Source organism: Danio rerio, chromosome 19, assembly GCF_049306965.1.
Source record: "Danio rerio strain Tuebingen ecotype United States chromosome 19, GRCz12tu, whole genome shotgun sequence".
NCBI classification, from domain to species: domain Eukaryota; kingdom Metazoa; phylum Chordata; class Actinopteri; order Cypriniformes; family Danionidae; genus Danio; species Danio rerio.
This window is the reverse complement of record NC_133194.1, coordinates 23,020,001-23,033,718: the sequence shown is the minus strand read 5'-3', so window position 1 is coordinate 23,033,718 and position 13,718 is coordinate 23,020,001. Positions and strand designations below refer to the sequence as shown.

Genomic DNA, 13,718 nt, shown 5'->3' with positions numbered 1-13,718 from the left:
AAGAATATATAGATTTTCTTCATTTCACACTGGCCACTATTATTGCTACAATTTAATTTAATACTTTTTTTGCAACCATCATTTGCCCACAAAACAGCTCTTATCATGCCTGATGAGCTTAGAAAAAACCTGAGAAGAAATCAGAGACAATTTTCCACACAGAGGGCTCTATTTTGACAATCCATGCGCAAAGCTCAGGGTGCGAAAGCAATAAGGGCATGTCGGAATCCACTTTTGCTATTTTAAGGACGGAAAAATCTGCTTTGCGCTGTGGTGCATGGTCTAAAAGGGTTGAGCTTATTTTAGTTATAGGTGTGTTTTGAGAATAAACCAATCAGAGTCTCTTCTCCCATTCCCTTTAAGAGTCAGTTTGTAAGTGGAAAAGATTTGTTTCAAAACTATTTCTAAATTCAGTTCTAATTACCAGCAAATAAACAATAAATAAATGAACAATAATAACAAAGTGTGCTTAAAAAACTGAGTTATATCCCAATACACATGCTGCGCCCCATATGGTCTGAAACCTGACAGGTGGACAAATCTAGGCTTGTTTTTAATAAAACAAATATAAATATGTATATAATAAATAATGCTGCTAATAACAATAAAATTATAAAAATGTAAATTGTTATGTATAAACTGAAAAAGCCCCCCGGGATGAAGAAGGCATGAAAGTGTGGGTTTTATATTTATGTAGGCTAGAAAATAATAATATTTGTAATATTTTAATTCTTTATATTTATATCCTATATTTATCCTTATTATATCCTTTATATATCTCCTTAATATTTTAATTCTTTTGCATTTGCATATATTTGCATATTGCTGTACATCCTGTGTGTATTAATCAATGTGTAAGCGAGGCGCACAACTGCGCTGGACTTTAGACTGGCTTTGTTCTGGTCTATTGAAAAATCTATTATAGTTTCTCAAAATAGCAATGCTAAATCAACACGCCTCCTTTTTTAGGTCAGAACGTCTCTGAGGGCACATATGAGCGCAAATGCATTTGCTATTTAAACAGCGTGGCGCAAAACATCAAAACGACTCTTGTGCAAAGCTAAAACAACCAAATAAGAATTGCGTTGCACCGCATTATGCCGGGTGTATGGTAGGGCCCTGACTGTGTTATGATGCTATGAAAGGTCCCAAAAAATACTTTAAAATGTGCATTTAATATTTGAAATTTGTCTCAACTGAAACATGAAAACAGGGTGAGACACAAAGAAGCTCCATTCACTTTTAAAAACTGCAGTGAGAGTGGTTGAGCTTAACTGCATCTGAACTGCCAAGTGAAAAGCCATGTCAAATACTTCCTAGCAGGCACACAACATTCATAATGCTGTGAGTTTACTCGCGTATCAAATTTGCACATCATATTCACTTCAAAATAGACGCGGATCCGTCATGAGTGGGCCTTCTGTCTGCCTGGTGACTCTAGCTTTGTTGCTAAATGGCTAACATAGATTTTATTGAGATAGTAGCTGTGCTTTATGTGCTTTAGGAACGCTGAAAAACAGCGTATATTCGAATGACCCCGTGTCTAAGTCAATTGGATCCTTTTAGAGGTGCACCCAGCCCTGTGAGTTCATCAGCTCCTCCAGAAACTATACCTGGATGATGGAGGTTTTCAGCAGTGCTTCAGAATAAGCTGAGCCCAGTTTGATGAACTGTTGTCTGGTGTTGACAAGAGGAAGTTCAGATTTTCCAACTTGAGTGATTCGCGCATTCAGAGTATAAAATGTGCAAAACATTCGACTTGCACTGCCTGCATCATTCACGCACCTAATTTATGCTAATCACACTGAGGGATGTCTATTTGTGTCTTTACATTGGCTTAACATGTAAATCACTTGCGCTTGATGCTTCATTCGCGCCTAGTGTTAATAATGCATTAGACGTAAATATTACAGTGGGTAGGTTTAGGTCGTCTTTTCAGGTGACCAAAATTTCATGTCTAGCTAGCATCTAAGGACAATGTTATAACATAATATTATTATGTTCAAATGACGTTGATATTTGGTTGATTTTAGGTTGTGAAAGTGACCAAAATCTTAAACCAACATCATATTAATGTCAAATACTGACATTTATTCGTCAGGTACAGCAAAAAATAAATAAATAAATAAATAAAAAATAGATGATAGATGTCAGTGGTAATGTCCACACAACATCAAGTTGTAACATCATTAGACATTGATATTCGGTTTATTTTAGGTTGGACATTGAACACTGATGTCGGCCTTACGTTGGGTTCTGACATCAACCCCGATATTCATTTCCAAACAAAATGCAATGTCCCAATGACGTTGGGGTACAACGTGAAAATCATGTCATGTTGATGTCCTGTGCCTGCTGGGTAGAGAGCATTTAATTGGTCAAGATTTGATGAGAAACTAAAGTATGAGGAGATGTAAAGACAAACGTTGATATGTTTAGGCAGAAGTGATAAACTGCAAAGTTTGGATGTTTATTTCATATTTATATCTTCAAATTTTGTTATTGTTTTGGTGGTACACACCTGTAACCACTACCAAAACTATCATGTATTAATCTTTGGTGTACTGTTAATATTTAGTGTAGAAGACACACTCCATCCTCTTCATATGCACCAGACACTTTCTAATAAACACTCCTGGAATAACGTGCAATTTTGTGTGTGCTTCACACAGGTCAATGGGCTTGACAAACCACTTTAGGAAACACACTCTTTGCTTGTCCTATGCACCAGATACCTTGCTGAAAAACTCTGTTAAAAGAACTCCTTCAATAATAATAGCTAACTTAGACTTTGATGGGATCTATATATTGCTGCTCTCTGGTCAAGTGCTTCTTTTATTCTTATTTGAAGGTGGCTTTGGAAAAGTCTCTGCTAAATGAACAAATGTAAATGTAAAAATTGGACCTCTAATATCTCACATGATAATCTCACAAGAGTCAAAGCATCAGTGTTTTGCTGCTCACAGTGTTTATGAGCAGACAAACAAGCTAACAAGCAGTACTAACTAGCAATCTAAAATAATATCCAAGTCATTTTCAAAGCAGAAATTAAAAGTATGATAATGACATTTTAACATTCTCCTGTGCACGACACAACTTTCATACCAAATATTCAGTGTCAGCCTTCCAATTCAAGCAATGTCTCTTGCGCCAATTAGTATAATTTACAACGAGCTAATGAATTATGTTGAAACATGCATGTGTGCAATGCCTGGGAAACTACATGTGGTGAGGGTTCAAGGGCACTGTGGAAATCTGGGATGTTGGAAAGTCCTCTTCCATCATCATGGGGCCAGCCCCACTTTCCTCTTCTAATGAGTTTTATGTCCTCTAGTCTTTGAATAACATCCCCCTTTTCCTCTCTCCCAGAAGCCTGCCATATGGCTAGTGCATACCTGGCACCATGAGTTCACCTGAGCTGCACTGGTATTGATCTGTCGGTACTCGTATTAAGCTCAGAGTTATCCCCTATACAATCCACAGTCCATGGAAAGATATCCCATACAAACTGTACTGTAAGTGAAGATCTACCATTTAATTACACAGCAAAAACAACAAAATAACATGACTGGCAGAGAATGAGCAGAAAATAATTTACCTCTTGGTTAAGATGGCGTAGCTGTCCTCGGGTGTCCTCCGATTTAGCAGCTAATTCTGCACAGAGAAAAAAAAAACAATTATGTCCAACTGCCTCACACTGATAGAACATCCAGGGAAAACCCATTACAAAGACTTCAGGGAAGAGTTCACCACAAAAATGAAAACTCATCATTCATGTCTATCAAAAACTGGTGTGATTTTCTTTCTTCTAAGAAACAGAAATGTAATGATTTTGCAGAATGTCTAAGCTGCAATCTTCTTATTAAAACAGGCCGTCATTCAATATGGCAAAGTCCAAAAAGGATTTAACAATAATCCTGTAACTCAAACAGATGAGAATGTGTGAGATGCACAAAAACACGGTTGAAATCAAGAGAAAACAGGGCTTTTTCTGCTGCAGCCCTCCGACTGTGGAATGGTCTGCCTTTATATATCAGGTCTTGTTCTTCACTTGGTGCTTTTAAGTCTCATCTAAAAGATCACCTTCTGTCTCTTGTCTTTGATTGTAATTAATTAATTTTAATCTGTTTTATATATGTTGCTTAATTTTTATTTATAGGTACAGATTTTGAATGCTGGTCTTTTTGTAAAGCACTTTGGTCAACATCTGTTGCTTTTAAATGTGCTCTATAAATAAAGCAAACAAAGAAACAAATCCACGAGTTCAATTCCAAGAGAATACATAACTCAATTAAATATTTACCTCAAGCCATGCATTTGGCTTTTATGCAGCTGTCATTATATACATTTACACTTATTTTGTGGCAGAATCCTGTTTGCATTTTAGACAGTTGTTTTGACCAAATTTCAGTTATTTTATTCATAGTGAGTCAGCCTTTTCACTTATCCCTTTTACTTTTCACTATCCCATGATTCATCTATTTTTCACACAGTAATTACTCTGTGATAAAGCCGAGGTAAATTGGTCCGTGAAGCAGATTGCTTTTCTTAGTTTTTTAAAGCAGGCTGAGACCACCTTGTTTGGGTAATCTTGGGAATGATTCACATACAGTATGCTTGAATGAACCAAGCTAAAGGAGAAAACATTACAGGTTTTGAAATGAGCCAGGTGACAATCATATTAAACCAAACTGATTTAAACTACACTAGTATTCCAGCCTGATCTCACGAGAAAACGTAAGTATTTTAAGTTTTGTTAGTTTAAACCCAACTGTCATTGGGTGATGAGCAAATTGTACAAATTTATACAAATTAGCCACTAAATCAATAAGTTATGAATTGCCATGAGATTGCTTTAAGTATTCTGCCACTACCTGGCTGATATGCTGAATATGTCCTACAAACTAAAGTATTGTTATGGCTTTTCCTTTTCTACCAGGTAAAGCAGCTTTGACACATTTGACATTTTATAAAACACCATATAAATAAAAGTGACTTGGTTTGAAATCTCAGGCTAGGATAACAGACAGTCTACTAAAGATATGACAGCTTTGTCTATGTAAAGAGCACAGTTCTTAGACAATTGTTGCAAAGAATGATCATGAAATGCAGTAGCCCTTCATTTTACAGGCTCAGTTGGAAGACATGCAAGAACCAATGAATATTCATGAATGAGAATGACATTTAGGACAGAAGAAACATTATTGCCATTTGTGTTTCACAGAAAAATCAAACAAATTTGAATTGTGGATGATATATTGCTTTAAATTCCCCAATTGCTTTAAAGCAAAGGCTACTAATTTAGTTTTGAAGGTGTCCTACAAAAGGTTCACATTATCTAAAGTAAAAAAAAAAACACTTTCATTTTCTCATAATAAACACTGTGTGAAAAAAGGAAAGAGAGAAAAGTGTTGATGCCAGAAAATTGACATAAAATTGCTAGAGTGCCTTCCCTGTGAACGAAAACATGATCCCAGATATGAGGACCTGAAAACATTACCGGGAAAACATTACAGTCCTGAAATGTGTCTTAAGGCTCACACGTGATTATTGCTTCGTGACTAAACAAAGGTTGCAAATGTGAGTGTGCACAAAAAAAAATAGTAGGCATAAAAGTGTCAATTAAAATACATATCAGGCTCATTTTTTGACACTCTTGACCAAAAACTGGCAAACAAATGAAATTGGCACTTTTGTTCACATGCCTTGATCTTTTGAAGATACAGATTTACCAATCAAATAGGATTTAAATGTGAATTCTACTTAATTTTCTACCCCACAAACTTTTGACCAAATGTTTGTGCTGTAGTGGAGAAGGTTAACCAGAGGCGGAAAACCGTATGTGATAATTACACAAGAAAAAGCATGAGGCTGACTTCTTCTGTGCAACAAAAGCATCAGAAGTGTAAATCTGCGCAAGCCACCTTTTCACATTTTCTTTTTTTATTAAGCATCATCTAATGTAAGGGAGTGATTTTGCACATTCACTTGGCTCAACACCAGTGAAAAATCACTTTGAATTTTTTATTTTTTTGGTGATAAGCACAAATGATAAACACCCCAGTGTCTCCAGTTTGCACAAGATTTTATGTCAGAGGTTTCAAACTTAACTCTGCCCCCCAACATACAGTATGTTTTTGAATTACTATCATTTAGAAGTGGCATATCGCCACTTATGGTTTTGACCTATCTTTAGGACATTTAGGATACTGCACTATCTACAGTTGAAGTCAGAATTATTATCCCCCCTGTTTATTTTTTTCCCAATTTCTGTATGACGGAGAGCATTTTTTAACACAATTCTAAACATAACAGTTAAAAAGTCATTTCTAATAACTGATTTATTTAATCTTTGCCATGATGACAGTTTGACTCGATATTTTTTCAAGACACTTCTATTCAGCTTAAAAGTAATATTTAAAGGCTTAACTAGGTTAATTAGGCAGGTTAGGGTAATTAGGCAAGTTATTGTATAAAGATGGTTTGTTCTGTAGACTATCGGAAAAATATATAGCTTAAAGGGGTTAATGATTTGACTTAAAATTATAAACTGCATTTAATTTAGCCGAAATGAAACAAATAAGACTTTCTCCAGAAGTAGATTATAATTTATTAAAATATGAATTTTCAGCTTTATTACTCCAGTTCTCAGAGTCACATGATCATTCAGAAATCCCTGTAATATTAATCATTATTATTGTTCTTAATATTAATATTATTATTAATGGTATTAGTAATAAAAGCAATAATGGCTGAAGTAATATTTCATTTGAAACTACATACAATATTTAATAAACAAATGTTTAATAAAACAAGTATTTAACATTTTCTTTACATTTAATGAATGCCGCCTTGATGACCAGGATAATTTTATTAAAATTATTAAATAAAATTAATAATATAATAAAAAAACTGACCCCAGACTTTTGAACAGTAGTGTACTATCCCCCTCTTTGTTGTTATTTTACCAAAAATAAGGAAGATATTGAGAAGAACAACTTTTAGCTATTTGTGATCAAAAGCCAACACCAGTGTTATGAGAGGTGTGAGCATGACATGTGCATGTGCTAACTGGTTTAAAATGCAATCATCGGGTTTGATAAAATTTCACTTAATTTATTCGATGTGCATGTGCACTTTTATGCTTTTCTAAATTAATTTCAATGTTCACAAATTTGGTCATTTGTAAAAAAAAGGAGTCTTTTTACCAGCATAATAAAAAACAATCAACTATTGCACCTTTAATCATAAAAAATAAAACAGCTATCAGTTTACATTTTTTAGACAGTGTAATGAAACTGAACTGTGACTTAAAATACAAGATGCGTTATAGATTTTGTGTACCATTACACTTCTAATAATAAATACTGAAAATTTTATTGTGTGTCAGCCTTAAAATTTTGGCCACAAACTAAAGGCACCTTAACAACTCACACTCCGCCACATACACACACTCGCTCACACACCTGCTGTGGTGGCAGTGGTGTTGGTCGCACCACTGACGCTGTGCTGATGAGCAGAGGAAAATATGAACGTGTGGGAGTTTTCTGTGCCATCACTGTCCTCCGTGCCGTCCACGACCCTGAACACACACAAACAGAAATCCACTTAACCATTTCTCCAAAGACCTTCAAGCACCAGTGAGCAAATGACTATTAAAATCCAGAATCTCCTTTAAATGTTTTTTTGAAATGCATGCATGTGTGGTCAAGCGCACACCTTGGGCTGAGATTTCCGAGGTCAGGTTTCGTGACAGTGGTGTGCTGAATGTGGAGCTTTTTGTTGGTTTGGTGATCATTTTTCTGCATGTGTGTTTTCTGTTTGCCTCCACCGCTGAGGTACTGTATCTGATCATCTTCATCGTCGTCGTCATCGTCATCTTCTTCATTGTGATGCTCAGCTATTGGTGGATAGCACTGGATCGCATCTCCGTTTCCCCTCCCCTCCATCTGTGATTGGACAGAGGAGATTTCTCTGAGGTTCATGTGAGGTCAGATAAATGTTGGATAAATAACCTTGAATGACTCAACATGAAAAGAACGGCTTTTGTTATTACGATTAAACAAGGAGATGTACGAACATTTTGTTAATGCAGCAGTGAGTTTGTTCTTAAGCAGTCCCTTACACCCCTTACAAAAAAGAACTGAAGTAAAACTGCAGTACAACTAAAGTACAACAGCAGTATAAAGACCTATAACTGCAGTAAAAGTAAGTACAATTGCAAAATTTCAATACAATGAAGTATAAATACATTTCAAATACAGTACATTAAACGTTCAACAGCAGTCTGTAAACCGGAGTAAAAACAAGTCTTTACTGCACTTGTGCTGCTGTAGTCTAATATGCTAATGGTATGAACTGTACTGCACTTGTGTTCCAAGGGGTTTTTTTTTTTTGGATTTAAGTCATTTTCTAATTAGCTAATTTGCAAAAATTAATAATAAAAAATAACTGTTGTGAACTGAGAACAGCAGTAGTCTATATACAAGGATACCTGTGGCAAAATTCGATGCAACTGCAACATTACAGTATAATGAGGTATAAACACAGTTTAACTATAATGCATTAAAGTTCAACAGCAGTCAGATCTGCAGTACAATTGAAGTAACATTAAATAAACTGAGAGTGGCAATATAGTGATGTGTTATATAATCTATTGCACTGTAAATAAGTTTTACAAGTGCACTTTAGCTTATTACGAATTGTTTTGTTGATGTATTTCTGTTAGTTACACTTCTGAAAAGTGCAATACAATATATTGTGGTAGTACTTCAGCAATACAACTGAAGTACTGAAACCTCATTTGGAAACCATTGTCAACCAAGCAGGAAAAGTAGTAGTTGTACTTCAGTTGTATTGTAGTTGTAGGACTTCAGTACCATTGCAGTAGTTGTACTGCATTATAGTAGTAGTGTCACTTCAGTACTATTGCAGTAGTTTACTGCAGTTGTTTCGTTGTAGTAATTCACTTAAATTGCAGTAGTTGCACTGCAGTTGGTTGTATTGTAGTACTTCAGTTGTATTGCAGAACTGCAATGTACTTAAATAATGCAGTTTGTTCGTGTCCAAAAACTGCACTCTTCAGAAGTTACCTAAAACTACAGTATCTCTTTAAAAAACTGCAGTATTCTTTAAAAAAAACTTTTTGTAAGGGATTTAGTTGATTTTATGTGGTTTTTAGATCATTAAAGGTCCAACCAACATTTTCCTTGAAATCTTCTCTGTAACCATTGAAACGGTAATAATTATCCAAATAATATAATTTTTTTTTTACAGACCTTTTATATAGAGAAAACAAATCAAGCCTTGATGATGGACTATTTAAAATTAAACTAACATTACCCATAAATACATACAATGGCGGTTGAAAGATTTCAATAATACCTATTAAATACATATTTAAAACAAACATATTCTAATGCTTTAGTAATATATGAAAAAAACAAGTATTTTTGTAATATAGAATTAAAAGTGAAATATTTTTTATGATCAATCAGAAATCTTTATAATATGCTAATTATAGTGTATCTAAATAGAAAAATGAGAAAATGTCATTTAAATGTAACCCACCGGTCCTACTGCACCGAACACGGTCTGAGTTGGGATCGAACCAGCGACTTTTTGTATGTGAGTCAGTTGCTCTAACAAAGAGGCTAAAGACCATAGCCTCTAGCGTCTGTTGCTAGAGGACCTTTTGGGGTCAGAAAAATGAGGTTTACGTGCAGGGCATGTCGCTAGCTGGTCTTCGTTACATAAAAAAAGAATACATGACAGTTTGTATGAAACATAAATTATTTGTGCATTCAAATATTATTGTAAATACAACATAATATAACTTTAAATTCATATTTGGTCAATTTGGACTGTTTTATTCTTAGTTAATTCCTATTGTCTTATATTTGATTGCAATTTGATTAGGACTCTTAGTGATGTTTTCTACACAAATTAAGTGAAGAGCATGTGCAGATGTTTTGACAAGGCTAATTCATCATTGATAATCATACTTTTACATCATTAAAAGACCAAACCACTTTTAATACCCCTCACCTCCGTTCTCTCTCTCTCTCTCCTGACAAGAGAATAATACGAGTATCTTTCCGAGCTCAGAGCCCTCTCTTCAGACAGCACGCCAAATACGCACATTCTTTATTCAGTCAAACATCTGTAACATGAATTTTGTGAGTTTGTGAATGTATTTGCTGTGAGTGAGCAGTTTCCAGCAAGCTTAACACATAATATGTCCTCTGTGCCAAGAGCATGGTTTATAGATCTTGGCACTTGTGTCTAGTTTTGGTTCAATACCAGGGCACAGAATGTTTTGTCTTACTCTCACATGTTTTTTTCTACACATTTTGTGTTGTTGTGATTAATGTAACACCCAGTGTTTATATGCAGCCACATGCTTTCTCATTTACTTGTGTTCATCCACCAGCTTGTTTCTTTCTCTGGTCACACTTTCACACTCTCGTGTTTTTGCACACACAGTCATCGAGAGCTCTAATGTTCTCTATTCTCTTTTGTTGGCTTCATTGCGCCATGTGTTCTCTTGCCTAACCTCTACCATCTTGCAACCTGATTACTGGTTTATTTGCTCTATCTGCTTTCCTTCATCACTCTCATTGTTTGCGTTCATAATTATTCTGCTTGTGTTTTCAGTCTTGCGTCAGATTGATATTAAAGCTGCTGGTTCTGCTTTTTCCCTAAATCACATGGTTTATCTTTAATTTACTTTTGAATTATAATAAAGGCAATTAAAACTCCTTTTGGGCTGTATTTTAATCATCTAGGTGCATAGTTTAAGGGCCCTATCAAACACTTGTGCAATAAGGCACAAGACGTTTTTGGCGTTTTTTTTTTGTTGCTATTTTTAGACCAGCGCAACCCTAATTTTCCTTTTTTGCACTACGTTGTTTAAATAGAAAATTAATTTGCGCCGCTATGTGGACTCATGAGTGTTCCGGACTAGAAAGAAGATGTGTTAAGGCAATGTGATAACTATACTCCTTTACTTTTGTGGACTATGGAAACGGTGGAAACTCACTCCACTGAAGACATCCATTAGCCGACATTTTTAATTTAATTTAAATGAACAATGATAATGAAGTGTGGTCAAAAAATTTAGTTATATCCAAACACACGTCCTATTCTTTTATCCCATATGGTGATGCAATCATCTCTAAAACCTGACAGGTGGACAAATGTAAACTTGTTTTAATTAAAGCAAATATAAATATGTATATAATAATTAATACTGATAATAATAATAATAATAATAATAATAATAACAACAACATTATAGAACTTCAAATTGTCATGAATAAGTTGAAAAAAAGCACCACGAGGTGGCGAAGGCATGGAGGTAACGGTTTTTGTAGAAAGTAATAATTTTTGTAAAATTTTAATCCTTTAGTTTTTTTTTCATATGTAAAGATATTTGTGTGTTGGTGTATGTCCTGTGTGTGTTAAGCAATGTGTATGAATTTAGACCCACACAGGCACATAGCTAACACGCTCTGACCTTGACTTTAGACTAACTTTCAGTTGCTTAATAGCTAGGTCTATTTTAGTTCCTCATAATAGCAACACGCCAACAATGCACCTTAACACACCTCCTTTATAGTCCACCATGCCAATGAGTCCACAAAGTGGCGCAAATGGATTTGCTATTAAAACTATGTGGCACAAAAATAGCAACAAATCACACCAAACACATCTGCGCCTTATTGCACCAGGTGTATGACAGGCCCCCTTCTGTCCTTGATTTTCATATAGTCACAATAAATTGAAACAGTTGCATTAATATTAAATATTGTACACCAGCCATAAATGAATTGACCCTTTGGAGAGAGTTTGATTGGCAGGTGTTCTGCCCAATGATGTAAATGATAAACTTCTATTTTATGAAAACCAGTGAATAAGCTTAAGTTTAAGTAACATTATGTGTTCTCTATTGTAATTTGCCATTTTGTCTGAGGCTGCAAGGCTGTAGTGCAGTTTCTAAATTAACCTTGGCAAACCTGAACTTGAAAATGTGAGAAAATGTGCTAGTGTGGGCTTAGCAACACAGACAGCCGGTACCCAGAATATGTAACTCAAGTAATAAATGCGTTTAATAAATTGCTGCTTTCAATCTGAAAAGCTGTAAATGTGTCTTGAGGTGATGAGAAAGTTCCGTTTTGGAGTGTAATCTTTATGCAATAACTCGTTTAATCAAATTCAGTCACTTTTACATCCAAATAGTTTGAATGAATATTACAGATTATTTTGCTCCTAATAATAATAAAAAAAATCTCCAGAGAGAGCGCAAATTGACAGTAGGAGCACCACGGCTATAGTATAAGCTTGTCAGACACCGCTTTGAAGGGTCAATTACAGTATAAGCCCAAATGGTTAAAAAATATAGAGATAACAGTCATATTTTGAAGGGATTTACGGTACTCAGCTTTTACTTTTCACAAACCCTTTAGAGTTAAAAGTTTACTTTTTTCCATATTAGGAAGTTATTTGGTCCCACTTTACATTAGGTGGCCTTAATAACTATGTACCTACAGCCCAAATTACACATTTGGTACAGTGTTCTTACATTGTATCTTCATGTTCTTACATTGTACTTACATTTAAAGTACACACATGCTTAATTTTGAAAACCTGTAAACATTGAATTCCATAGCATTTATTTTTGTTTTTCCTACTATGTATGTCAGTAGTTACATTTTTCAAAACATCTTTTTTTGTGTGTTCAAGAGAAAAAAGAAAACTCATAAATTTATGGCAGTGTTAATTTCGTTGATGAAAAAATTTCGTCACAGTTTTTGTGACCAACAAGTTTCTACCGATCAAAATATAATAAAAATATAAGGACAATTTCGTTGACTAATAAAAACGAGATTAAAACATGATTAAACTCTGATTAAACTATGTATAATGGCAACAGCTGAGAGAAAAAGAGTTTCATGTTTGATGTCAAGACAAAAAGTCTGTCCAAAAAGTCTAGTGGCTGGAAATGACTTTTTTACAGTGTCTTCTATAATGTTAATGCTGTTTTCGGTGTATTTACATAGATGAATATGACCACTGTGTAAATGCGCAGTACAGTTACGATCTTATTGCCACATCTGATCATTATGATGACTTAATATATGCCTTCAGTGATTTCCTAAATATAAATACCAAAAAAAAAAAAAAAAAACACAATTGGAATAACTACAGCAGTCACAATCGTCTTATCTCATATGAAGCAAGAGATTGCGTTGACATGATGACGTGTGCAGGGATTGTAGTGGTGTTCCATTTCTTAGGGGTAAATTAGCTCTTCCCGTTTACACTCAGTTTTAAGGGGTAGGGGTACAAAATAGAATTGGAATTGGGCCTTAGTTGACTAAAATCTTATAAAATTTAGTTGATTAAAACTAGACTAAAACTAAAATGATTCAGAAGCCTAAAATATGACTTAAAATAAAATGTAATTTTAGTCAAAAGACTAAGACTAAAACTAATTTAAAGTTTGCTGTCAAAATTAACATTGATGTATGGATCCCCTTGAGGAAGAGTAAATAGTGAGTACATTTTCATCGCTTTAAGATATGCGCACATGATTCTGCAAGGTTTTATAACTGATGAATAATAAAAAGCAAATAAAATAACTTAGAATGGACTCCAAAAGCAAATGAAAATGAATAAAAACAAATAAAAGACATAACTAATGCAGCTTAAGTGCA

At 34.6% G+C, this 13,718-nt stretch overlaps 1 protein-coding gene across 13 annotated transcripts in view; it reads right to left on the bottom strand.

Annotated features, from left to right (window-relative positions):
* kcnh8 (potassium voltage-gated channel, subfamily H (eag-related), member 8) overlaps positions 1–13,718 on the bottom strand; it is a 168,771-nt gene that overhangs the window by 30,188 nt on the left and 124,865 nt on the right. For all 13 annotated transcript variants that reach the window (XR_012395036.1, XR_012395037.1, XM_073931654.1 and 10 more), the window contains 3 exons: positions 7,720–7,949; positions 7,467–7,582; positions 3,599–3,654 (listed from right to left, as the gene is read on the bottom strand). Coding sequence is in view for 11 of the 13 variants with exons in the window: in XM_073931654.1 (XP_073787755.1) it covers positions 3,599–3,654; positions 7,467–7,582; positions 7,720–7,949 (402 nt within the window). In the remaining 2 variants the exon portion in view is untranslated. The remainder of the gene's footprint in view (positions 1–3,598; positions 3,655–7,466; positions 7,583–7,719; positions 7,950–13,718) is intronic.